General features: G+C 40.2%; 1 protein-coding gene across 3 annotated transcripts in view; it reads left to right on the top strand.

Moving 5' to 3' along the window:
- Positions 1–27,632, top strand: part of RNF115 (ring finger protein 115) — an 82,136-nt gene that overhangs the window by 13,587 nt on the left and 40,917 nt on the right. Inside the window, exons 1-4 of one of the 3 annotated variants that reach the window (XM_063606112.1) lie at positions 16,123–16,237; positions 21,181–21,239; positions 23,092–23,143; positions 25,557–25,614. In XM_063606112.1, coding sequence (XP_063462182.1) covers positions 21,230–21,239; positions 23,092–23,143; positions 25,557–25,614 — 120 coding nt within the window. In that variant the 5' untranslated portion in view covers positions 16,123–16,237; positions 21,181–21,229. Of the gene's footprint in view, positions 1–16,122; positions 16,238–21,180; positions 21,240–23,091; positions 23,144–25,556; positions 25,615–27,632 lie in introns of those variants that run through there. The other 2 variants (XM_008951072.4, XM_003806202.5) reach the window with 2 other exon arrangements.

The raw sequence follows: 27,632 nt of genomic DNA, 5'->3' as shown, positions 1-27,632 counted from the left end.
TAATCACTCGTCCTTTTTATGGCTGAATGGTATTCCATGGTGTATATGTACCACATTTTCTTTATCTAGTCTCTCACTGATGGGCATTTGGGTTTATTCCATGTCTTTGCTATTGTGAATAGTGAGAAGCACTTCTTAACTGCTGTGACAACCAAAGCACTTCCATAGATGTCCCAACTATCCCCTAGATGATTGTATTGTCCTCATTAAGAATGACCTCTAGTCATACAGGAAAACATTTTTCTGTTTTATCATTCACTCTTCTTTTTTTTTTCTTGCTTATTATTCACTACTTTAGCACAGCCTTTTAGTCTAAAAGACAAAGATTTACTTGGCCTTTAGACAATTCCTATATGTGTTTAAATTTCTTATTTCCTCACCACTCTTATTATTGATGTTTTCTTTTTCATAAGTGTTAGGACAGTGCCTTGGTACATAGTAGATACTCAATTAGTATTTGTTGAATGAAGGAAACTTAACTGTAGGCTTTTTCTTCTTGCCACTTTCTGCTTTTTGTACCTGTTGAAAATGATGGAGGTACCAGTGTTCATAAAAACCTTGAAAACAGGCTGGGTGCAGTGGCTCATGCCTGTAATCCCAGCACTTTGGGAGGCCGAGGCAGGCAGATCACTCGAGGTCAGGAGTTCAAGACCAACCTGATCAACATGGTGAAACCCCGTCTGTCCTAAAAATACAAAATTAGCCAGGCATGGTGGCGCATGCCTGTAATCCCAGCTACTCGGGAGGCTGACGCAGAAGAATTGCTTGAACCTGGAAGGTGGAGATTGCAGTGAGCCAAGATCGCACTACTGCACTCCAGCCTGGGCAACAAGAGTGAAAGTCTTGTCTCCAAAAAAAAAAAAAAAAAAATTAGCTGGGTCTGGGTGCAGTGGCGCACGCCTATAATCTCAGCACTTTGGGAGGCTGAAGCGGGCAGATCACCTGAGGTCGGGAGTTTGAGACCAGCCAGCATAGTGAAATCTGCATCTACTAAAAGTACAAAAATTAGCTGGGTGTGGTGGCACACGCCTGTAATCCCAGCTACTTGGGAGGCTGAAGGAGGATAACCACTTGAACCCAGGAGGTGGAGGTTGCAGTGAGCTGAGACTGCACCACTGCACTCCAGCCTGGGCAACAGAGTGAGACTCTGTCTCAAAAAAAAAAAAAAATCCTTGAAAACAAAGCACAGACCTGTAGACTAATGACTAAAGGGTTGGCTCAAAGCAGCAGTTTGATGGACCACTTGCCATTAGTTAGTGGCCAGTAGAGTGGAGCCTCTTGTGGAATACGGCTTTATTTCTGCATATGAGAGCTTATAAGAAGAGGAGTCATCCCATAATTACATGCCTTTCAGATAAACAGCTGATGGGCTTTGTAGGCAGAGTTACTTTAATGAAGTCATTAATAGCTGAATTTGTTGAATGAAAGCTTCTTCTAGAGGATCTTTTCTAATTTAGGTACTAATGTGAGGTATTTTTGCTCTCAAACTTATTAAACTGTTGGTTCCCTGATTTTGAATTTATGGTGCCAGTTATTAGATCCTGATCTCTTAATATGGTCACTGCTAAATGTTTACAGGTATTAGCCTACCTAGTTAAGACAAGTTAGGTTGGGGAATAGAAATTTTTATATGTTAGCCTCGTTGGTTTGAAAAAAAATTAGTTATTTGGATTGCTGATATACTGCAAAAACTATTTATAATGGTACATTTACTTTCTGTTTAATAACATGTAAAAGGCAAACAGCAAATTAATTTTCACTGCTAGTCTTGATTTGTATGTTTTAGATTAAAGGGTTGTTGAAACTATAATAAAAAACCAAATAATGGTTGGGCAAAGGAGGACATGATTAGACATTTCTCAAAAGAAGGCATATAAATGGCCAACAGGTATATGAAACAGTGCTTAACATCACTAATCATCAGAGAAATGCAAACCAAAACCAGAATGAGATACCATTATACCCCAGTTAGAATGGCCATTATTAAAAAGACAAAAATAACAGATGCTGACGAGAATGTGGAAGAAAGGGAACTCTTAAACACTGTTGATGAGAATGTAAATTAGTATGGTCACTATGGAAAACAGAATGGATATATTTCAAAAAAAACTGAAAACTACCATACAATCCAGCAATCCCGCTACTGGGTAGTTATCCAGAGGAAAAGAAATCAGTATATCAAAGGGATACTTGCACTTCCATGTTCATTGTAGTACTATTCACAGCAGCAAAGACGGAATCAGAGTATCCATCAATGGATGAATGGATAAAGAAAATGTGGTATATATATATATGCAAGAGAATAGTGTTTGGCCATAAGAAAGAATGAAGTCATGCCATTTGTAGCAACATGGATGGAACTGGAGGTTATTATGTTAAGTGAAATAAGCCAGGCACAGAAAGACAAATATTGCATATTCCCACTCATGTGGGAGCTAAAAAAGTTGATTTCATGCAGGTAGAGAATGGAATGATATCTGAGGCTGGGAAGGGTGTGTGAAGGCAGAGGGGGTGAGGTATGTGGATAAAGAGAGGTTGATTAATGGGTATAAACATAAAATTAGAAGGAATAAGTTCTGATGTTTGATAGCAGAGTAGAGTGACTAAAGTTAACAACAATGTATATTTCAAAATAGCTAGATGAGAGGATTTCAGATATTCCCAGCACATAGAAATGATAAATATTTAAGGTGATAGATGCCCTAAATGCCCTGACTTGATATGCATGTACCAAAATATCACATGTACCCCATGAATATTTACAGATATCTGTAGCAATAAAAAAGTGGTTGAAAGTAATATTAATAAGTGAGAATCATAAAAATGTTTAATTTGCTGAATTTTTCAACCTTAGTTTACTAATCTTTAAAATTGTTGGTTTATTATTCTCTATCAAGTGCAGGTGCTGATTGAATGGATAGGGAGAAGTTGTTTTAATATTATATTAGCATCCTATTTTAATATGCAATCAGTATTAGATGGACAGATTCAGAGTTCCTAAGGTTTTTAATAAGATTAGCAGTATAATATAGGTCTATCTCGTCCTGTAACACTAGTACTGTAAAAGGTTTCCAGAAGTATATCTATTTCTATTCCTGAGTGTGATTGATTCTGGATATTTTCTTTGAGGACACACACATATACTCTATTTGTGAAGTACAGCACTTCGAATTTAGTTTGTATTTGATAATAACATTAAAATAACAGGCACTAGATTATGCAACAGTAACAGCAGTCCATTTTTATTTATTCAGTAACTGTATTGGTACCTTCTATATTCCAGGAGCTGTTCTAGGTACTTGGGCTGTTGTCTTAGTCCATTTTGTGTTGCTTATAAAGGAATAACTGAAGCTGGGTAACTTAAAAGAGGTTTACGGCTGGGCGCAGTGGCGCGTACCTGTAATCCCAGCTGCTCAGGAGGCTGAGGCAGGAGAATTCTTGAACCCAGGAGGTGGAGGTTGCAGTGAGCCGAGATCCTGCCACTGCACTCCAGCCTGGGCGACAGAAAAAGACTCTGTCTCAACAAAAAATAAACAAAAGAAGTTTACTTAGCTCATTACTCTGCAGACAGTACAAGAAGCTTCGCACCAGCATCTGCTTCTGGTGGGACCTCAGGAAGCTTCCAGTCATAGTGGAAGGCCAAGGGGAAGCAGGTGTTCCGCAAGGCAAGAGAGAAAGGGGAGGGGTACCACACTCTTTTAAACAACCACATCACTCATTCCTATAAGGACTGCACCAAGACATTCATGAGGGATCTGCGTCCATGACCTAAATACCTCCCACTAGGCCCTACCTCCAACATTGGGGATCAAATTTCAACATGAGATTTAGAGGGGACACATATACAAACTATATCAGCTATATTCAGGAAGAAGTACGGAGATTAATAAAATGTTGAGAAAAATGGGTAGTAAAATCAGGATTTAAATATTTTCTTCTCCTTTTGGCTTTCTTTAAATTTAATACTTATTTATTTATCTATTTTATTTTTTTGAGATGGAGTCTTCCTCTGTTGCCCAGGCTGGAGTGCAGTGGCACGATCTCAGCTCACTGAAACCTCTGCCTCCCGGATTCAAGCGATTCTCCTGCTTCAGCTTCCTGAGCAGCTGGGATTACAGGTGTGGGCCACAATGCCCAGCTAATTTTTGTATTTTTAGTAGAGATGGGGTTTCACCCTGTTGGCCAGGCTGGTCTTGAACACCTGACCTCAAGTGATCCACCCCCCTCAGCTTCCCAAAGTGCTGGGATTATAGTCGTGAGCCACTGTGCCTGGACTTAAATTTAATATTTCATTTAAACATTAAATTAATGTAGCTATCTCTGGATTAGAGCAAATGCCTTTTTGCCCATTTCAGGTCTGAGATATTGTTGTTGTAAGAACTAACAACTAGCCCTCATTTTGCAACTGTTGTCAGCCCTTTTTATAGCTGATTTTATTTATTTTAATTAATTATATATAAATTGTATTCTAGTACTGTGGGAAAAAATGTTTTATTTTAGCTGTTAAATTATTGAACCTTTCAGGGTCTTCATTTTCCTTGTCTGTAAAATGAGATAGTTGTGTTTATTCCTGCTAGCTACGGTTTAGTGATTTGAGCTTTGGGGTATTTTTGGATTTTGTGTAAGGGAATTTTCTTCTGTAGTTTTTCCACATAGATCATGTGGTAGCCACTGACATACTAGGATTTAAATTTTACCCCTGAAATAATCTCCTTTATGAGTTACAAACTATTAGTGCATATTTTATCTTATAATGATGAACAGTCTTGAAAATGTTAGGATGGAGGACATAATGCAAAGCAATGTCAAAATTTTCCTTTTATAAATCAAAGCAATAATGCTGGTAATGTTGACTGAATAAATTAAAACTTCATTTTTTTTTTTTTTTTTTTTGAAGACTTGGGATTCAGTAACAGGTAAACTTGGCCTGGGATAATTTTTTTTTTAGAACTATTTTATAAATATTCTTTGTTTGCTTTGAGGTTGCATTTACATTGCTTTTGTTTTTAAAGTTGTATTCAGTTAACTAATTGTTTTCTTAATCCAATGGTCAGTGGCTACTGTTAACAACCAGTTTGTATGTGATCTTTCCTGACTTGAATGTTCCTGCTGTGAGGTGAATTAGATCATACTTGTGAAATTCTCCCATGTCATTGATGGCAAGTCAATGTTAGAATTCCAAGTATTACTTTTATTTCGATGAAGAGTTCTCAGTCAGAAGCTCTGATTGCTCTGTGGGTACATGGTAAAATAGTACTTTTTAAAATGAAATGGTGATGGTAGATGGGTTTTTTTTTAATATTTATACTTGGCAAAATAAAAAAGCTGGCAATCCTTGCAGGTTTCCAATTTTTTAATTTGAAAATCGAACTGCTTTATGGGAACCAAAAGTATAGAAATCAGTAGTCTAGATCAGTGATTCTCAAACTGTGTGCCAGGAGATTTAATAGGAGTTCAGAATTATGGTAAATATTGCATACCACATTGTTTCCCTATCTCCATCCCTCCACTTCCCCTTTTATGACATGGAATGGCATATTAATGGTTCTGAAAAATCATTCATTAAAGCAGCATGTTTGATATTTAGTTCAGGCTTTTCTAAATCTAGTTTTTCTCCCCACCTTAACCACTGGTTAATATCCTGTGAAACATGGTTTGAGAAATATTCCATATCCAAATCACTCAGAATAATTTATTAGAACCTACAGTTTGTTGAGAATTTAGTATATTCCCGGTACTATCTCGTTTAGATGAAGTGAGCTACCCAGTGTCACACAACTGGTTGGTTATTCTGTGTTTCCAGTCCGATTGTGTGTGTGTGTGTGTGTGTGTGTGTGCATGCATGCATGCATTTAAGGTGGACAACGTGATGTTTTGAAGTGCACATACATAGTTGAAATGATTACCAGTCCAGCTTTGTTTTGCTTCACATTCATTACTCTAACCACTTAGGCTGTTCTGAAACATTGCTTAGTTCTCATTTCGAGGCTAAGTACCTAAGACTAGGATATTCAGAAGTTCATTTTATATGCCTTTTGACTTCCCTAACTACTAGAATATGGTTAAGGGAAGTATGATTTTATCAGAGCATATACTTTGTAGGTGATTTTAGTGACTTTTAATCCCAGGTTATTTTTCTTTCTACACAATGCTTGGAATGTAGAGCTTAGAATTTTTGCTGAGTGAATGAATGTTGTCACTTTGTCAAAGAAGATTCTGTCAGCCTAAGCTAAAAGCAAGAAAGTACATTTTACTTATAAACTATTGTGGTACACATCAGAGCTAAACATCTATACTTTTTGGCTCATTTATCATTTTATATTTATGCCACTGGGTTGTTCCCTTTCTTGCTGCCTTTAGTGTGAGCAAGCCAAAAACACTATAAATCTTTTCTGCTATATTATGTTGTCTGAGGTTAACATTTTCTCTGGTAATTCTTGTAGTCTTGTGTGTTTCTTCCTTAGAAAATTTGGCTTCTTGACCATCTGATCAAGCTTGTATCAAGTAACACTTTGTCTTGTGACCTGATTTTCTGCCTTGGTACACAATGAGCTAAAGAAGCTTGGTTGATTATGCACTCCTGTTTGGAATCTGTAATGTCAGTGTTCAATCATGGCCTGAATTAAGGAACAAAATGGTAAAGGTGGCTGGGTGCGGCGGCTCACGCCTCTAATCCCAGCACTTTGGGAGGCTGAGGCAGGTGGAGCACTTGAGGTCAGGAGTTCAACACCAGCCTGGCCAATGTGGTGAAACCCATCTCTACTAAAAATACAAAAATTAGCTGGGCATAATGGCGGGCACCTGTATTCCCACCTACTGGGAAGCTGAGGTGGGAGAATTGCTTCAGCCTGGGAGGCAGAGTTTGCAGTGAGCCAAGATCATGCCACTGCATTCCAGCCTGGGCAACAGAGTGAGACTCAGTCTCAAAATAAATAAATAAATAAAGGTTGTGAATGTGAATGTTACTATTCTTAGGGGGATGAAACTATAAATCAAGGTAGTTTTATTGGCCTGGAACTGAATCACAGCCCTTCAAACAGTATTTAAATTGTATAGGTATCCTTGTGTAACACTGAAACTGTGGCCTATTGTTTTCCTTTTTAGTAAACTGATTTTCTTTATTAATAGCCAAGTGAACAATTGCTTACAACTCCTTGAGCTCAGAGAACTAATTTCAAAATGTTTAGACTGGAAACTTTTTCTTGTAATGAATGAGAGGTATGTCTTCCTTAATTTCTTGAAGGAGAGTTGAGAGAAAGAAGTCAGTGAGGACAGTATTTGTACTCTAGAAAGAGATTTTCACAGAGACCTTGAGGATAATGGTGGAACTGGGAACAGAACTCAGAAGTTCTGTTGTCTTTGTTTTGGGGTTCACTTGATGCTTTTGAAAAGGAAGGAGGATGTATAACCTGGCTTGAAAAGGGAACCAGTCTCTGTGACCTAGTGACGAGACTTAGCATCAGAGTAAAAGTATAGTGGGTACTGGCCTAGGAGCTGTGATGTGTGGCAAACATTTTGTGTTCTTAATCCTTCTAATTAGAAATTTCTGACTGTCTTGCCATGTGATACTCAAAGAGAGTATAAACAATAGAATGTGACTAACTTAAAATTGTGGCTGTCAGACTAGACAGAAAATGGGCTTCTTTTTTTTGACACTTTAATCACCATTGGAACTTCTGTTTTAGATAAAATAAACACTTTAAGTTGATAACGAAGAGGTAGAAAAACATAGCTGTGAAATTAGGAAAAAAGTAGTAAGTCTTTATATTACATTTGATGTACTGAATAAGTATTGGATACAAACTTGTATAGGTTTCAAGAGTATTTAAATTTCACATTATGTGACCTGATATAAATAGGTCTGAATTTGTAGCTCCTTGTCCTCTAAGGTGTCACGTATTGTGATAACTAATCCTTTGAAATACCGGAGGCAAAAGAAATAATGCATTAAAACCACCCTTTTCCTTTCCTTCCTATATTTCTAGTGCTTTGTGTCCTCTTGGGCTGTTCTTTTAAGTGGGTAAGCATCAGGGCTAAGCTATGCTTAGGGAGTTGTTCTTGATTCAGAACCTGCTACTGAGTATCTTCACTAGAGTTGTTTACAGTAATCTTTTAGAGCCTAGGGGGAAAGCAGCTTAGTTTGGTGGAAACAGTTGGGTTCCTGTTTCCAATGATTCTAGGTAAGTAACTTAGGTTTTTTGTTATGCTTTTCTTTTACAGATGGGATGATAGAAATGACTCGGCTGGGCGTGGTGGCTCACGCCTGTAATCCCAGCACTTTGGGAGGCTAACATGAGAGGATTGCTTGAGCTCAGGAGTTCGAGACTAGCTTGGGCAACATGGCAAAACTCCGTCTCTACAAAAAATATAAAAATTAGCTGGGCGTAATGGTATTCACCTGTAGTCCCAGCTACTCGGGAGGCTGAGGTGGGAGAATCTCTGGAGCCTGGGAGGCAGAGGTTGCAGTGAGCCGAGATGGTGCCACTGCACTCCAGCCTGGGCAACAGAGCGAGACCCTGTCTCAGTTTAAAAAAGAAGAGAGAAGTGAGTTACTGACTTAGAAATGAGTTACTGAAAAAGAGAGAAATGAGTTACTGAGGGGTAAGATTTTGTGACTGCATACATTGGAAATATTTTGGGGAGAGGTTTGTTGTGAAGACTTGACGTATTAATAGGTAAGCGTAGGATAGATTTCCGTAGTGCCTGACATATAATTGGCATTTGATTATTCTTGATTTAGTGTTCCTCCCTTTAAAAGCATAGTTATTTTCTTTCTTTCTTTCTTTGTTTTTGACATGGAGTCTCACTCTTTCACTCACTGCAACCTCTGCCTCCTGGGTTCAAGCAATTCTCCTGCCTCAGCCTGCAGAGTAGCTGGGATTACAGGCATGTGCCACCACGCCTGGCTAATTTTTGTATTTTTAGTAGAGACGGGGTTTTGCCATGTTGGGCCAGGCTCGAACTCCTGGCCTCAAGTGATCCTCCCTCCGTGGCCTTCCAAAGTGCTGAGATTATAGGCTGAGCCACTGTGCCCGGCCTAAAAGCATAGTTATTTTCAATCAACATGGTATAATGAAAAGAAGATGTAATTTTGGATTCAAGAAAGACCAAGGTTTAAAGCTCCTTTTCTTTTTCTTTTTTTTTGAGACGGAGTCTTGCTGTGCGCTCTGCGCTGTGCCCAGGCTGGAGTGCGGTGTCGTAATCTTGGCTCACTGCAAGCCCTGCCTCTTGGGTTCATGCCATTCTCCTGCCTCAGCCTCTTGAGTAGCTGGGACTACAGGCTCCCAACACCACGCCCAGCTAATTTTTATGTATTTTTATTAGAGATGGGGTTTCACCGTGTTAGCCAGGATGGTCTCGATCTCCTGACTTTGTGATCTGCCCGCCTTGGCCCTCCCAAAGTGCTGGGATTACAGGCATGAGCCACTGCGCCCGGCCTAAAGCTCCTTTTCATCCCTTGGGCAATGTTCTGATTTTCTATTATTGCCTAACAAGTCTATCCAAAATGTAGTGGCTTAATACAATAACTTATTATTATCTCTCATGTTTCTGTGGATTGACAGGGTTCAGCTGGACACTTCTCCCCTTAAGGTCTTTCATGTGGTTGTAGTCAGATAGTACCTGGAGATGGGGCCATCTGAAGACTCTGCCCTAGGCTGGATCCAAGATGGTGTTTTCCTTTTACTTGTCTGATGTCTCAGTGCTCTTTGAGATGGCCTCTCTATCCAGCAGAATAGCCTAAACTTATGTGGCTGCTCAGGGTTCCAAGAGTTAGGAAGTAGAAGTTGCCAGGCAGTTAAGGGCTTTGGAACTGGCATAGTATTGTATCTATTAAAGAAGTCACAGGGCCTCCCAGATTCAAGGGGCTTGAGAAATAAACTGCATGTCTTTAAAGGGAGTGGGAAGGTCACATTGCAGAAGAATATATGGGCTGAGAGGTCTTATTGGGGCTGTCTCTGGAAGGCCATCTGGGCACAATTTTTTTTTCATTTTCTTGTTTGTAAAATAGCAATAACAATATTTACCTCACAGAGTGGTTAAGTGGAATAGCACAGTGTCAAGCACATCATGTGTTTAGTAAATATAAGTAGACTTCCCCCCTTAATTCTCTAACATAACAAATTACTTCTGATCTACTTTTATTTTAAATGGCCGCAAGTTTGCTCAGTATATGGTTTGGTTAACTGTTTCTTCACCCGACTATGTTTCTCAGACTGTTGTAACTTAAAACAAACTTTATCATGGAAAATTTCAAACACATCAAAGTAAAGAGAATACCACATTAACAGAATAAGGGACGAAAACTGCATCATCATCTCAATTCATGCAGAAAAAGCATTTGATAGATCCAGCACGCTTTCATGATAAAAACACTCAACTAGGAATAGAAGGAAACTCAGCATATCAAAGTGTATTTATGAAAAGCCCACAGTGGCTGGGCCTGTTGGCTCATGCCTGTAATTCCAGCACTCTGGGAGGCCAAGGTGGGAGGATCACTTGAGTCCAGGAGTTTGAGACCAGCCTGGGCAACAAAGTGAGACCTAATCTCTGCAAAAAATAAACACAATTAGCCAGGCATGGTGATGTACGCCTATAGTCCTAGCTACTTGGGACACTTTGGTGGGAGGATTGGTTGAGTCTGCAGTGAGCAAAGATCGTACCATATCACTTCAGAATGGGCAACAGAGCAAGACCCTTCCCACCCTCACCCACCCCCTCCCCCCAACAAAAAAAAGCCCACAGTGAACATCTCATTCAGTGGTGAAAGACCGAAAGCTTTCCCCCTAACATCAGGAACATGGCAAAGATGCCCATTCTTGCCACCGCTATTTCAACATAGTATTAAGAGTCCTGGCCAGAGCCAATTTAGGCAAGAAAAAGAAAAGCACCCAAATTAGAAAGGAAGAAGTAAAATTATCTCTGTTCACAGATGATATGATCTTATTTGTTGAAAACCCGGAAGCTGGCTGCAGTGGCTCATGCCTATAATCCCAGCACTTTGGGAGGCCGAGGCAGGCGGATCACGAGGTCAAGAGATCGAGACCATCCTGGCCAACATGGTGAAACCCCGTCTTTACTAAAAATACAAAAATTAGCTGGGCATGATGGCAGGCATTTGTAGTCCCAGCTACTCGGGAGGCTGAGGCAGGAGAATTGCTTGAACCCAGGAGGCAGAGGTTGCAGTGAGCCGAGATTGCACCACTGCACCCCAGCCTGGTGACAGAGCGACACTCCATCTAAAAAAAAAAAAAAAAAAGAAAACCCCAAACATTCTACAAAAAACCCTGTTATAACTAATAAATGAATTCAGCAAAGTTGCAGGATACAAAATCAACACACAAAAATTAGTTATGTTTACATACACAGTGAACAACTTGAAAAATTAAGAAAACAATTCCATTAACAGTAGCATCAGAAAGAATGAAAGTTAGGAATGACCCTAACCAAAGAAGTGAAAAATTTGAATATTAAAAACCATAAAATACTGCTGAAAAGAATTAAAGAGCATACAAATAAATAGAAAGACATCCTGTGTTCATGGATTGGAAGACTTAATATTGTTAAGATATGAATTCTGCCCAAAGCGATCTACAGATTCAACAGAATACCTATCAAAATCCCAACAGCATTTTTTTTGCAAATAGAAGTTTCATCCCAAAATTAATTTGGAATCTCACGTTACCCCTAATAGCCAGAACAGTTTTCAAAAAGAAAAACAAAGCTGGAGGACTCAAACTTTCTGATTTCAAAATATATTACTAAGCTATGGTAATAAAACTAGTGTGGTACTGGCATAACAACAGACATATAGACAATGGAATAGAGACTCCAGAAATAAACCCTTGCATATGTGGTCAGATGATCTTGGACAGAGGTGCCAGGACCCCTCTGTGGAGCAAGGACAGTCTCTTCAGCAAACAGTGTTGGGAAAACTGGACTTTCACATACAAAACAAAAATTTGGACTCATATTTTAGACTATATATAAAAATAAACTCAAAGTGGATTAAAGACCTAAATATAAGACCTAAAACTGTAAAACTCCTAAAAGAAAACTTAGAGGAAAGGCTTATAACTTAAAACTTAGAGGAAAGGCTTTATAACTTTGGATTTGGCAGTGATTTCTGGCATATGACACCATAAGCACAGGCAACAAAAGCAAAAATAGGCAAATGGGACTGCATCAAACTTAAAAACTTTGGTGCATCAATGAACACAATCAACTTGAAAAGGCAACCTGTGGAATGGGAGAAAATGTTTGTAAATTGTGTATCTGTTAAAGTATTAATATCCAGAATGTAGAAAGAACAACAACTCAACAACAAAAGATCAAATAAACAGATTAAAAAATAGGCAAATGACTTGAATAGTCATTTCTCCAAAGATGATAAACCAATGGTCAAGACACATTTGAAAAGATGTTCAACATCACTAATCATCAGAGAGATCCAAATCAAAACCACAATGAGATATCACCTCACATCCATTAGGATGGCTACTATTAAAAAACAAACAGGGAATTACGAGTGTTAGTGAAGATTATGAGAAATTGGAACTATTCTTGTGCACTGTTAGTGGGACTGTAAAATGGTGCAACTGTGATGGAAAACAGCATGGCAGTTCCTCAAAAAATTAAAAATAGAATTACTATGTAATCCATCAAACTCACTTCTGGATATGTATCCAGAAGTATTCAATGCAGGACCTCAGAGAGATATTTGCACACCTATGCTCATAGCACATTCAGGATAGCTAAGAGGTGAAAACAACCCAGATGTCCTTGATGAATAAAATATGGTATATACACACAATGGAATATTATTTAGCTTTAAAAAGGAAATAAATCCTGTCATATGCGACAGTGTGGGTGAACCTTGAGGATATTGTGTTAAGTGAAATAAGCCAGTCAAAGACGAATACTGTATGCTTTCACTTATATTAGATATTATTACTGAAACACCAGGGATGTGTTCTAGGTTATGCTGCTTGCTGCACAGAAAGCCAGTTGCTGAGACGATGAGTTTTGCCAGAGAAGGAGGTTTTAATTGGGTGCTGTAGCTGAGGAGAGGGTAACTCAGTCTCAAATCCATCTCCCTGGCTGACTACAATTAAGGGCTTATATAGCAGGGAAGAACTGTAACTACATGCAGGAAAATAGGAATTAGGGAGAGATAAGGAAGAGAAGTTGGTCAACAGGAAGCAGGAGGTCACTTAGGCAATCACGATGGGTTGAGGGGTTTGAGGTTTCATTGTTTAGATGCAGTGATCTGGTACGTTTCAGTTCCTTGATATCATCTGGGAGACCTGATGGTTGGTTTCCTGAGAAAGGAACTCAGATAAGACAAATGTAACTTTTTCAAGTTTTAAGACTGGGAGGGTCAATTTCTATCTTTATTCAAAAGAAACTGTAATGGTCAGTTCTATGGGACAGTTGGGTTGTTGGTATCAGTATCAAAAATTATAAATTCATAGAAACAGAGGTAGAATGGTGGTTACCAGGGAATGAAGGGGAGAAATGGGTTGTTGTTGTTTAATGGGTATAGAGTTTCAGTTTTGCAAGATGAGAAGGTTCTGGAGATGTTTCACAGCAGTGTGAATATACCTAACACTTCTGAACTGTACACTTAAAAATGGTTAATATGGGCCGAGTGTGGTGGCTCATGCTTGTAATCCTAGTATTTTGGGAGGCTGAGGCAGGCAGATTGCTTGAGCTTAGGAGTTCAAGACCAGCCTGGGCAACGTGGTGAAGCCTCATGTCTACAAAAAATTAGCTGGGTGCAGTGGCATGCACCTGTAGTCTCAGGAGGCGGAAGTTACAATGAGTTGAGATCATGCCACTGCGCTCCAGCTTGGGTGACAGAGGGAGACCCTGTCTCAGAAAAAAAAAAAAAAGAAAAAGTTAAGATGGGAAATTTTTATGTATTTTCTACCACAAAATGTGTAGACAGAATAATACAACAAATCTACATGTATACAGCTTCAACAATTATCAACTTATAACCAATCTTATTTTATTTCTGTCCTCATCTAACACCTTGTCTCTTGATTAGTTGGAAGCAATTGATAGAGTTTTTGAGCTCTTAGAGTGAAGGGGTGGACCCTTAACATAGCTGGAAATCATGGGAAAGCTAGTGACTTGTGTGAATCCAGAAGAAAAGTGGTACTAGTAAGTGGAGTGATATGAAGTCTTTATAAGGAAAATCTAGAAACAGGAAATATAATAACTTTAGAGTATCATTTTGGGGTTTCCAAGTATCTAAGAGGCAGATTAAAGAAATGGAAGTGAGATAGTTTTTTGAGACCAGACTTTGTTCTGAAATCAGACTTAAGATACAAATGTGCATTTTTTACTTTGATAATTAGAGAATGAAGATCTTGTGTATTCTAAAAAATTCTCTGTTTTTCCTGTAATGTTGATTGCAGGAGGATAGTCCAGGGCTGTGTGGTTTGTTTTATAAGTAGCTACTTTTATCAAGAATAATTAGCAGAGCATTTGGGAAGAGTTTTGGCTTTTCTTCCCTGAAATCAAAATATAACTATTTAGAAAGCTTTTATTGTCGCTTATAAATGGAAGGAGTACTTGTCACTTCCAAATGACAGGAAGAACCATAGAGCACTTCTACAGTTTGATTTATATCTCTTAAGTGTCATGTTCCTGTGCGGGAGCTGTAGTGGTTGACAGCCTGGTTCCTAGAACTGAGAGGTGAAGCCGGCTGAGCTTCTGGATTGGGTGGGGACTTGGAGAACTTTTGTGTCTAGCTAAAGCATTGTAAATGCGCCAATCAGTGCTCTGTGTCTAGCTAAAGGATTGTAAACACACTAATCAGCACTCTGTAAAAATGTACCAATCAGCACTCTGTAAAATGGACCAATCAGCGCTCTGTAAAATGGACCAATCAAGCAGGACGTGGGCGGGGACAAATAAGGGAATAAAAGCTGGCCGCACCAGCCAGCAGCAGCAAGCAGCTTGGGCCCCTTCCGCGCTGTGGAAGCTTTGTTCTTGGCTCTTCTCAATAAATCTTGCTGCTGCTCACTCTTTGGGTCTGCACTACTTTTATGAGCTGTAACACTCACCTGGAGGGTCTGTGGCTTCATTCCTGAAGTCAGCGAGACTGTGAACCCACCGGGAGGATCAAACAATTCTGGACGTGCCAACTTTAAGAGCTGTAACACTCCCTGCGAAGGTCTGCGGCTTCACTCCTGAAGTCAGCGAGACCACGAACCAACCAGAATGAAGAAACCCCAGACACATCTGAACATCTGAAGGAACAAACTACAGACACACTATCTTTTTTTTTTTTTTTTTGAAATGGAGTCTCGCTCTGTCACCCAGGCTGGAGTGCAGTGGCGCAATCTCGGCTCACTGCAAGCTCCGCTTCCCGGGTTCACACCATTCTCCTGCCTCAGCCTTCCCAGTAGCTGGGACTACAGGCGCCCGCCACCACGCACGGCTAATTTTTTGTATTTTTAGTAGAGACAGGGTTTCACCGTGTTAGCCAGGATAGTCTCAATCTCCTGACTTTGTGATCCACCCTCCTCGGCCTCCCAAAGTGCTAGAATTACAGGCGTGAGCCACTGCGCCTGGTCAGGACACACCATCTTTAAGAAGTGTAACACTCACCGGGAGGGTCCGCGCTTCATTTTTGAAGTCAGTGAGACCAAGAACCCACGGGAAGGAATAAATTCCGGACACAGAACCGTGACTGGGACCATGTGAAGTGGGGACTTCACATGATACCAATAGGAGATCGCACCACTGCACTCCAGCCTGTGCGTCAGAGTGAGACTCTGTCTCAAAAAAAAAAAAAAGAAAGAGATTAGATGCCCCTTGCCATGCAGAAAGTTAGGGAAATAGTGTTCTAGTTACAGGAAGCTTTTAGGCAGTGCTGAGCTTGATGAGTTCAAAGAATCAAAAGAAGTCCAGTGTGTGGCTGGAACACACTGAAGGAGGGGAGGGGTGACAATGAGATTGTCAAGTTGAGCACAGACCAGCCTTGTAAATCATGTTAAAGAATTTAATTTTAAGTGTTTTTGTAAATAATTGAAATATTTTAAGCTGGGTAATGACATGGTCTGTTTTATGCTTTAAAAAAGATGGTTCTTTTTTGATTTCAGATTGGAAAGGACTAAAAGAGAAGCAGGACACGACTTAAGAGGGAAGATATTCGGGCTGGGCGTGGTGGCTCACGCCTGTAATTCCAGCACTTTGGGAGGCTGAGGCAGGCGGATCACTCGAGGTCAGGAGTTCGAGACCAGCCTGGCCATCGTGGCGAAACACCGTCTCTACTAGAAATACAAAAATTAGCCGGGTGTGGTGGCACATGCCTGTAATCCCAGCCACTCTGGAGGCTGAGGTGGGAGAATTGCTTGAACCCAGGAGGCAGAGGTTGCAGTGAGCCAAGATTGTGCCATTGCACTCCAGCCTGAGTGACAGAGCGAGACTTCGTCTCAAAAAAAAAAAAAAAAGGAAAAAAAAAAAGAAAGAGGGTAAGATATTTAGTGCTCAGAACCAGTGCTGGCTTGGGTTAAGGTAGCAGCAGCGGCACAAGGAGTATGTAGATGTGGGAAATGTGTTTGTGTTTGGAGTACCAGGACTTAGTGGTGGGAGGTGAAAGAGAGGCGTTATGAATGACCCCTGGGTTTCTAGTATGAGCAAACTGGTGTGCCACCTCTCGAGGGTGTGTGTGTGTGTGTGAGAAAAAGCATGTGAGAGAGCATACATATAAGAGTAAGTGAGTCTGGAATTCAGAAGACTGGCCTGGGATAGAGATACACATTTGGGGGGAGTTGGCATGTAGAGAGATTTAAAGCAATAGGAATGAGTGAGAGAGGGAGAGAGAAGAAAGAGGGCCTAGCACTGTGATTTCATTTTTCTATTGACTCTGTTTTTTGAATTTAATTTTAGACATTAGAATAGATAAGGTTAGCTTTCCAAAATCAGTCTCATTTGTATTCGGCATTCAGATAAACTCATATATTTGCATATATTATTGTTATTATTTTTTGATACAGGGTCTCGCTGTGTTACCCAGACCGCAGTGCAGTTGCACCATCACAGCTTACTGCAGCCTCAACTTCCTGGGCTCAAGCAATCCTTTGGCCTCAGCCTCCAAGTAGCTGGGACTACAGGCATGCACCACGATGCCTGGCTAATTTTTAAATTTTTGTAGAGACAAGGTCTCACTATGTTGCCCAGGCTGATCTCAAACTACTGAGCTCTAGCAATCTTCCTGCCTCAGCTTCCCAAAGTGTTAAAATTATAGGCGTGAGCCACCACGCCTGACCAGATAAATTTTCAGAATGGGAGAGAAAGGGATGGAGTTGCAGCTTTCTGGGAGGGTAGGGGATGAAGGAGTAGAGGAGGACTCAGGGATTTATGTGGTCTCCAGATTACTTCATTTCTGGAGTAGTTTACAGTATGCCCATTATGAATGTGTCTCATCCTTTATGTGTGTAGTGGAGAAAAAAGGTTGAGTTTCTGATCCTCAAGGTAAAGTCGATATTAATAGTTGTCTAAAGTTTTCTACATTCTGGCCCCTATCTGCCTGTCTGCATATCCACATTCATACCACTCCCTTCCAAACCTCCATGCATGCTGTTTTCTATCATCATGGTCCTAGACCTAGAATTTCCTTTTTCATTGGACAAATATTTTAGGTCTCTGTTTCAGTCAGAGCTTTCCCTAGTTCCCCCAGGCAAACTCTGTATTTGTTTCTGTTTCTAGTGTTCATTGGTTATAGCAATTATTGTATTAAATTTGCTGTTTCTTGGTTTGACTGTCTCCTCAAGAAACTAATCTTTTTGACATGAGGGATTTTTTTTTTTCTTTTAAAAAAGCACTTGAGGGCCAGGCATGGTGGGTTATGCCTGTAATCCCAGCACTTTGGGAGGATCACTGGAGCACAGGAGTTCGAGGCTGCCTTGAGCCGTGATTGTGCCACTGCACTCCAGTCTAGGTGACAGAATGAGACCCCATCTCTTTAGAAAAAAAGTGTTTCAGTGTTTGAGTTACCATCCTGTCTTTCTTTGAAGAGCCAAATACAGCTTACATCATCTTCAGATAAAACAAAATTTAGGGTTCAGAAACTATATGGCATAAGAAAATAGTTGAACTGGGCACAGTGTTTCATCCCTGTAATTCCAGCACTTTGGGAGGCCAAGGTGGGCAGATTGCTTGAGCTCAGGAGTTCTTTCAGACCAGCCAGGGCAACGTGGCAAGACCTTATCTCTACCAAAAATACAAATAGCTGGTCATGGTATGTGCCTGTGGTCCCAGCTGAGGCCGGCAGGATTGCCTGAGCCCTGGAGGTCAAGGCTACGGTGAGCCAAAACTGTGCCACTGCACTCCAGCCTGGGCAACAGAGTGAGATCCTGTCTCAAAAAAAAAAAATAAAATAAAATAAAAAATAAAAAAGACACAAAATGGTTGAAAATGTCTTTCCCATGCCTTTGGAGTCTAGGATGAGGTTTAAAAAAAATGTGTTTCTCAGGTCTATTTTAATAGGTAGTTAAAATATACTTTAAAAAATTATTATAAGGCAGTCTCTAAAGTGTATTCTTATCCCCAAAGCTTGATATTACTTAAAAGAAAGATGTATTACTGAAGGAAATAGAAATTGAATTAATGGAATTGTTTTGGTTATTTGAATTGTCATTTCTGTAGGGTATTTGAGAATTGTTAGGTCTTGTTTGGAACCATTGATAAACAGAAGATAGAATAGAACTATTGTACTGCCTCATTGTTCCTAGTCTACAAATTGATTTATGCTGTTATTCAGTTTATGTCTCTCTCTCTTTTTTTTTTTTTTTGAGATGGAGTTTCGCTCTTGTTGCCCAGGATGGAGTGCAATGGCGCGATCTTGGCTCACTCCAACCTCGACCTCCTGGGTTCAAGCGATTCTCCTGCCTTAGCCTCCCGAGTAGGTGGGATTACAGGCGTGTACCACCACGGCTAATTTTTTTTTTTTTTTAGGTAGAGATGGGGTTTCTCCATGTTGGCCAGGCTGATCTCAAATTCCCGACCTCAGGTCATCTGCCCGCCTGGCCTCCGAAAGTGCTGGGATTACAGGCATGAGCCACCACACCTGGCCCAGTTTATGTCTTTTGTATGTACACAGTAAAAAGTAGTAGTCTCTTTCTTTACGTAGTAAAAAGTAGCAGTTTCTTACTTTTTTTTTTTGAGACAGAGTCTCGATCTGTCGCCCAGGCTGAAGTGCAATGGCACTATCTGGGCTCACTGCGACCTCTGCCTCCTGGGTTCAAGCAGTTCTCCTGCCTCAGCCTCCCAAGTAACTGGGACTACAGGCACACGCCACCACACCCCAGCTAATTTTACATTTTTAGTAGAGATGGAGTTTCACCATGTTGGCAAGGGTGGTCTTGAACTCCTGACCTCAAGTGATCTGCCCACCTTGGCCTCCCAAAGTGTTAGGATTGCAGGCGTGAGCCACCGCGCCCAGACTAAAAAGTAGCAGTTTCTATACCCATCATTATTATAATGTTTTACTGCGTTGATATGTATATAGTGGAGCTTTTTTGTTAGATTTGAAGAAAAAATTGGACGATGAATTCATTCTAATTAAAAAAATAGGCCAGGCGCGGTGGCTCACGCCTGTAATCCCACCACTTTAGGAGGCCAAGGCAGGCAGATCACCTGAGGTCAGGAGTTCGAGACCAGCCTGACCAACATGGTAAAACCCCGTCTCTACTAAAAATACAAAATTAGCTGGGCATGGTGGCAGGTGCCTATAATCCCAGCTACTTGGGGGGCTGAGGCAGGAGAATGGCTTGAGTGTGGGAAGCAGAGATTGCAGTGAGCCAAGACTGTGCCATTGCACTCCAGCTTGGGCAGCAAGAGCGAAACTCTGTCTAAAAAAAAAAAAGGCCGGGCGCAGTGGCTCATGCCTATAATCCCAGTACTTTGGGAGGCTGAGGCAGGGGGATCACCTGAGGTCGGGAGTTCGAGACCAGCCTGACCAACATGGAGAAACCCTGTCTCTAATAAAAATACAAAATTAGCCAGGCGTGGTGTTGCATGCCTGTAATCCCAGCTACTCGGGAGACTGAGGCAGGAGAATCTCTTGAACCTGGGAGGCAGAGGTTGTGGTGAGCCAAGATCGCACCATTGCATTCCAGCCTGGGCAACAAGAGTGAAACTCCATCTCTAAATAAACAAATAAATAACCTAAATTTTAAAATAAAAAAATCTTTGACACTCTACCTTTCAGCTGTCAGTGGAAACCACTTAGGTAGCTATGAAGCAATTCTGCAAATATTTTATGGAATTCTATATTTGCCAGTGTATAATAGAAAAAACTAGGCCGGGACTGGGCGTGGTGGCTTGTGCCTGTAATCCCAGCACTTTCGGAGGCCGAGGCGGGTGGATCGCCTGAGGTCAGGAGTTTGAGACCAGCCTGACCAACATGGTGAAACCCCGTCTCTACTAAAAATACAAAAATTAGCCAGGGGCTTGTAATCCCAGCTACTTGGGAGGCTGAGGCAGGTAGATCAGCTGAGGTCGGGAGTTTGAGACTAGCCTGACCAACATGGAAAAACCTCGTCTATCCTAAAAATACAAAATTAGCCAGGCGTGTTGTCGCATGCCTGTAATCCTAGCTACTCGGGAGGCTGAGGCAGGAGAATCATTTGAACCCAGGAGGTGGAGGTTGCCGTGAGCCGAGATCATGCCATTGCACTCCAGCCTGGGCAACAAAAAGAAAAACAAAAAAAAAAAGAAAAAGAAAAAACTAGGCTGGGCTCAGTGGCTTATGCCTGTAATTCCAGCACTTTGGGAGGCTGAGGCAGGAAGATCACTTCAGTTCAGGAGTTTGAGATCAGCTTGGGCAACATAGCAAGACCTCATCCTCTACAAAAAAAAAAAATTAGGTATGTTGGCATGTGCCTGTGGTCCTAGCTACTCTGAAGGCTGAGGCAGGAGGATCTCTTGAGCCTGGGAGATGGAGGCTGCAGTGAGCCATGATCATACCACTGCACTCCAGCCTGGGTGACAGAGTGAGACCCTGTCTCACAAAAGAAAAAAAAAAACAAAAACTACTTGAGTCAGCAAGTACATAGAACATTTCAGAGCCTCAGCTTGTATACTGCATGTTATTCTGAAACTACAGATACCACGTAGCTTTCTAATGAAAAAGTTTTATTTGTTTCTTCCTTTCTTTTATAGGAATATATATGTCCCAGATGTGAATCAGGCTTTATTGAAGAAGTGACAGATGATTCCAGGTATTGTACAAGCTCATGAATAAATCAGACATTCTATTATCAAAACTATTTTCTCTCAGCATGGACTGAGTAAGTTGAATTTGTTTTACAACTTACACTCTACAGAGAGAGCGAGAGTGAGAGAGAGAGAGTCAGTGAGTGCATGAGCTTGCACAAGAGAGGGCAGAAGAATGGGAGAGGAAAAAGAAAGAAAAATGGGAAAATTTGGAAAGTGATATCATAGCAGATGTGGTGATACGCACTGCTCCTGATTGTATGTGGCATTCCATGTACATCTGTACGCATGTCAGAGTAAATCTGGTAAGTTTTCATTTATTATCTGAGACTTGGGGCTTCTCTTAGATTATTAGTTGGTTTTTAGTGACCACTCTGCTGTCTGAAGGTAAACTGCTGTTATACCTCTTTGGCGGGTTAGGGAGTGACTTCTGACAAAGATACCTAATCAGGTAAACAGGCTGTTCTAGCCAGGAAAACCGATTGTTACTCTGCTTTGAGGAGGCCTTGAGTCTCTTGTTCTTATTAAGATTATTTGGCCAGTGTGGTGGCTCATGCCTGTAATCCCAACACTTTGGGAGGCTGAGGTGGGTGGATCACCTGAGGTCAGGAGCTCAAGACCAGCGTGGTCAACATGGTGAAACCCCGTCTCCATTAAAAACACAAAAATTAGCTGGGTATAGTGGCGGGCGCCTGTAATCCCAGTTACTTGGGAGGCTGAGGCAGGAGAATCACTTGAAACCGGGAGGCGGAGGTTGCAGTGAGCCAAGACTCCAGCCTGGGCAACAAGAGTGAAACTGTGTCTCAAAAAAAAGAAAAAAGAAAAGATTATTGCTGTCAAACTTAGGCCATCTTTCAAGGGTGATATTAATATATGGGTTTGTAATGCTTGGAATTTGTTCTTATTGGCCTTCATAAAGGTATACAGCTGATAAAAAGGGGAAATATTTCTGAAAGTGACTATTACATATTCCTTTTTTGTTTATGTGAACAAAACTATAAAATCTTTTTTCTTTTTTCTTTTTTTTTGAGACAGAGTCTTGCTCTGTTGCCAGATTGGAGTGCAGTGGTTCGATCTCGGCTCACTGCAACCTCTGCCTCCCAGGTTCAAATGATTCTTGGGCCTCAGCTTGCCCAGTAGCTGGGACTACAGGTGTCTGACACTATGCCCTGCTAATTTTTGTGTATTTTTAGTAGAGACGGGGTTTTGCCGTGTTGGCCAGGCTGGTCTTGAACTCCTGACCTCAAGTGATCCGCCTGCCTTGGCCTCCCAAAGTGCTGGGATTACAGACATGAGCCACCGTGCCCAACCTAAAATCTTTTTTTTTTTTTTTTTTTTTTTTTTTTTTTGTGACGGAGTCTCACTCTTTTGCCCAGGCTGGAGTGCAAGGGCACGATCTTGGCTCACTGCAATCTCTGCCTCCCAGGTTCAAGTGATTCTCCTGCCTCAGCCTCCCAAGTAGCTGAGATTACAGGCATGCACCACCACGCTTGGCTAATTTTTGTATTCTTAGTAGAGATGGGGTTTCACCGTGTTTGCCAGGTTGGTCTTGAAGTCCTGACCTCGTGATCCGCCCATCTTGGCCTCCCAAAGTGTTGGGATTACAGGTGTGAGCCACTGCACCTGGCCTAACTTAAAATTTTAATAAATTTTAGAATAGCATTGATAGGATGGCCTCTTTTGGCTAAACAAAATGGCACATTTGTTCTTTTGGGGCTATTTGGTTAAACATTCGTCTGAAAATTGAAGAAGTACCGACTGGTCAAAAAGAATCTGTAATCTGAAGCCTCTTAATCTTGGAGTGACTTTGGAGATTTTAATGGCAGTAGGTAATTCCTTTACTGTTACTGTTGGCAGAATCTAAAGTTGAAGGTCCCTTCCACAACCAGGAAAAACTACACATTTTACAGTATGTACCATTAGTTTTACTTTACTAATGATTGGTGATTATATGTGTAAATAAGCTGGAGCTTCTGGGGCAATATGTGGCATGGGATCTATTTTGATACAGTTAAATGTCATCTTGGTTTTAAATAGTACAATACCAACACTAAACGTGTAAGATTAGCATGACTGCAAAATTAGCAATTTTGTGTGGATGGCATGCTAACTTGGGATAGCTTTTTGTTTGTGCCATTATAATTGCATCAAGTAACTTATTTCAGGCACTTATGCTCTGCATGTGCTAAATAAAAGATATATTGGTTGTGGGGGAACAATTAATGGGCTTATCTTTTGCCAACTTTTCAAGTAGTAACCCTGGTTTCTTTAGGCAGATAGTACTTTTATGCAAATACAGTTATAAATGAGAATGATTAACTGTAGGACGAATCTTTGTCTAGCAGGGAACTGTGGATTCTGTGGTTTTTGTTCTTAATTCTTTTATGTGTCTTTGTAGATCAAAGGTTGTCTTATATAGGTGCTATTGGTAGCAATTTACTCAAATACAAAGACTGTGGTTTGAAAGAGATTAGTGTTTTAAATGAAAGAAGAAATCTTTTTCTTAGAATCCTTGTCTTAGAGGCAGTATGATATTTCCTTCTATAAAGTTCATAAACATTTGCTGATTTAAATACTTAGCAATTGCAGTGGTAAGTAGTGGAAGGGTAAAAACCAGTAAGAGGAGGGCCTTGCATGTAAATATTAGATAATGGGCTCCATCTGCTCTTAAACTTCCATGTAGAGGAGCACCTTGTAAGTTTTCTTAAGCTTTGTAACATTTCTCAGAACAATGTGGTGGTTTTTATTATTCCTTCTCTATGATTAGCTCTATTATTCTTTAAAGGAATTTTAAGGAAAGGGAACGGTGAGGTAGCTTCAGGGAGAGCAGAACCCCAGAAAATAAGAGTTGCGGTTTCAATTACCAAGGATGTTTGAATCCCTGAAACTGTGTAGTAAAGGCAGGAAGGAAGAGTCTTGGAAGCCTGTCTGGGCTTGAGCAATCAAATGGATACATAGCCACTCAATGTAGTTTTTTATGGTATGTGGTAGTTCAATTAGCTGTTTATTTAGCATAGATGTACAAGTACTTTTGGGCTTTTATACATTTGGAGTGATTTTTACAAAAGCGTTTTTCTGAAATTAATACAGGTATTAAATGGTTTCTTATCAGGGAATAAGGCTTGAGAATGGTTGCATAAAGAGTGGCATTAGCTTTGCTTTTTCACTTTTGGTTTCAGACTAACTAGGGTGTGTTTGTTTCCTCAGTGAGCTCAGCACAATGCCTGGATTGGTATTGTAATCCTACAAATGAAAACTATTTGTAGTAGTTTGTGAACTTATCATTGGGGTGAGTGTTTGTATGTTTGTGTGCTTAAGTGTGTCTCTTGAAGTAAAAGTGGTATCCAGTAGTTCCTGTGATTCTTTCCATCCCCTCTTCCCGGATGTGTTAGCTTGTTTTCTTTGTTCTTTGCAAATTTCATGGGGACAATGGGATTTAATATTTCTCTCCACTCTTCAGGGTTTTTGGGAATAGATAGTTATTTTATCATTTTCACATGTGATTAATTCAACAACTTTTGAGTATCAATATAGGATATTGACATTGCAGGATTTTAAAAGGTGATAGTACTGTGTAATGTCTGACACTTAAACACTCTACATGTATTTGAGGCATTAATAAATTGCAGTCTTTGCCTTCTGAATTTATATTAATGAAGGAGGGAAATGGGTTGAAATGGATGTGGCAAATCCTAGATATTTATAATACAAGGTAGGTTTTAGAATCAAAGTGAGAGTGCAGAAGGGTGTGGAAGAGTCTTATTTGGTTGGTGAGTTCAGAAGGGCTTGATGGAGGAGGTAGCATTTGAGATGGGTCCTGAAAGGTGGGTAGGGGGAGAAATATTTATTGAATCCTTTTATAATGTTTTAAATACAGTACCAGGCCCCTTACGTTACTACATTTAATCATTCCTAAGAAATATTAACTATTGTAGCCTCAAATGTTGTGTTCATCTGGTGGTTGAATGGTTTTTTAGTGAAACATTTTGTTTTGTTAGCGTTCTTGAGGATAAATATTTGTCTTTTGATAGGTCAAATCTGAATTGCATTGCTGCCTGTGGGTCCTCCTTCCTTCTCTATGGTGGCTTCTCCAATTTTTCACTGGATTTAGCCTTGAAAACCACTTGATTTTGTGGTTTATGATACTTTTCATAGATTAATTCACATGCCAGTTATTCATAATTTCCTTTAATAGGTGTTGTGTTGGGATGAGTTATTTTTCCTTATTGGGCTTTGTTCTCATTATGCCATTCTATATTTAGCTTCTGGGAGGGGAGCTTGTTCCTGGGAATAGAATCACCACTCATTCCTTTTCTCTTTAGTTTTTTAGGTGGTGGCGGCAGTCGGATAGACAATAGCACAACAACACATTTTGCAGAGGTAAGTTTTCCTTTAGCTGTAGGAATTCTTTAAGAAGTGGTTAGGTGTTAAAATCATGGCAGATACTAACTTTCCAGTGTGGCACAACATCAGAGTTTAACTGAATGTATAAGAAAAAATGTGGGCCGTAGTAACCCTTGGGAAGATTTGTGTTTTCAGTAGCTGGGGCTTGGGCGTGTTACCTTTGATAAACCCTTGATTAGGAGAAAGTAATAGCCTCAAACTGTATTCTTTTAAACTGGTAGTGTTTTTAATTCTTGTTTTCTACTTTGTTATTGTATATACAGTGTGAGAATAAGAAGCTTTTGCTGTTTTTGAAATAACAGTGTTGCAGACTCTGCTTTAGTGGTGTGACAACCAGGTAAAGTGCAGGCCAGGATAAGTTGTCGAAGTCACAATGAAATAGTCTTCAACCTTGTACAGAGGTACTGATTTCCAGGGCTTACCTCTAGTCAACACAGTAGTTTGGTGTAGATTAAGGATGTTTACTTGCCTTTCAGATCCCAAGATGGGGTCTGTAAATAATTTCTATATCTTCTTATAATGTGGCGTCCATATTTTTTGGGAAAAACAAATCTTAACTGTGATTTGAAAACAGGGCATTAGTCTTCATTCTTGAATACCATTTTATATTGAATCCAGAGTAATTTTCTTTTTTTACTTCGTCCATTGACCTAAAGTCTCTTTAGTTGTGTTTTTTTTTTAAAAAAAAAGAAACCATTGTAACTGTTCTTAAGTGTATAATTCAGTGGCATTAATACTCTTTGTTTTTAATCATTTAGAGACTACAACCCAGAAGGTACCAGTCAGCCTATAAAAAACACTGACGTTTTTCTTTTGCTTGTTTGTATGTGTACCCTATATTGCCATACAACTTGTTCAGCTCTAGAAAGCTGACAGATGCTAAAAGGAAGAAATATGTTAAATCCCATAATCAGGATTTCTTTATGTTTTAGGATCACATTAGCCTTTTCCAGAGATAGCCGAAGTGCCTAGAGAGATAGCAAAATATTTCACTGTTTTGTATGTAAATTGAAATTGTACTAGTAGTATATTTGAAAAGTGATATTTAATAAGCCTGTAAAACCCTAAGCTTCTCTCCCTTATTATTTGAAAATTATTTTAAGACCTGTAGCCCCCACATTTTGATGTTGTTAGATTTATCAACATTGTCTGGGTAATGGTCCTGTTCTATTTAGGGTGGTTTTTCTGCTTATGGTCTGTGCTACTTCTTAATATACAGTATTAAGAGTTTTGGTTAACTCTGAACTGCCCGGGTTGATTAGAGTGATTCCAGACAGATCGTGTTTTGAACTTGCATTTTTATTTTCCCATTTTAATGGATTGAAAAACATTATTTAATATGTATTCTGGGCCAGGCACAGTGGCTCCGCCTGTAATCCCAACACTTTGGGAGGCCGAGGTGAGCAGATCACCTGAGGTCTGGAGTTCGAGACCAGCCTAGCCAACATGGTGAAACCCCATCTCTACTAAAAATACAATAAATTAGCTGGGCATGGTGGCATGAGCCTGTAATCCTAGCTACATGGTAGGCTGAGACACGAGAATCGCTTGAACCCGGGAGGCAGAGGTTGAAGTGAGTTGAGATCGCACCACTGCACTCCAGCCTGGGTGACAGAGCGAGACTCCATCTCAAAAAAGTAAAATAAAATAAAATGTATTCTGTTTGCCAGTCCTGGAAGCCTTTATGATTTCAGTATTCTTTCCTCTTGTGTGTGCTATTTGTGATAACACAGATTGTCACTTACTGATTATGCATATGCAGAAGAAGAAATTTCATTTGATTTTTCTTTAGTGTTCTCTTTTAGGTAATGGAAATAGATCGGTCTGCCAATTTTGTAGGTATGACTCACCAGAAAAAGATGCATTGAGTAAGAAGAAAAACAAATATATGTAGTCAGTTTCCTAACTTTAGTAATGCTAAATCCGACACTGATGGCATGAGTTATCCTTCAGGTGTTAAAGTATTTTTGCTGATTCATAGCTTGTAACTTCGT

Source organism: Pan paniscus, chromosome 1, assembly GCF_029289425.2.
Source record: "Pan paniscus chromosome 1, NHGRI_mPanPan1-v2.0_pri, whole genome shotgun sequence".
NCBI lineage: Eukaryota > Metazoa > Chordata > Mammalia > Primates > Hominidae > Pan > Pan paniscus.
The sequence above is the reverse complement of the archived record's forward strand: the minus strand, read 5'-3'. Positions and strand labels throughout refer to the sequence as shown.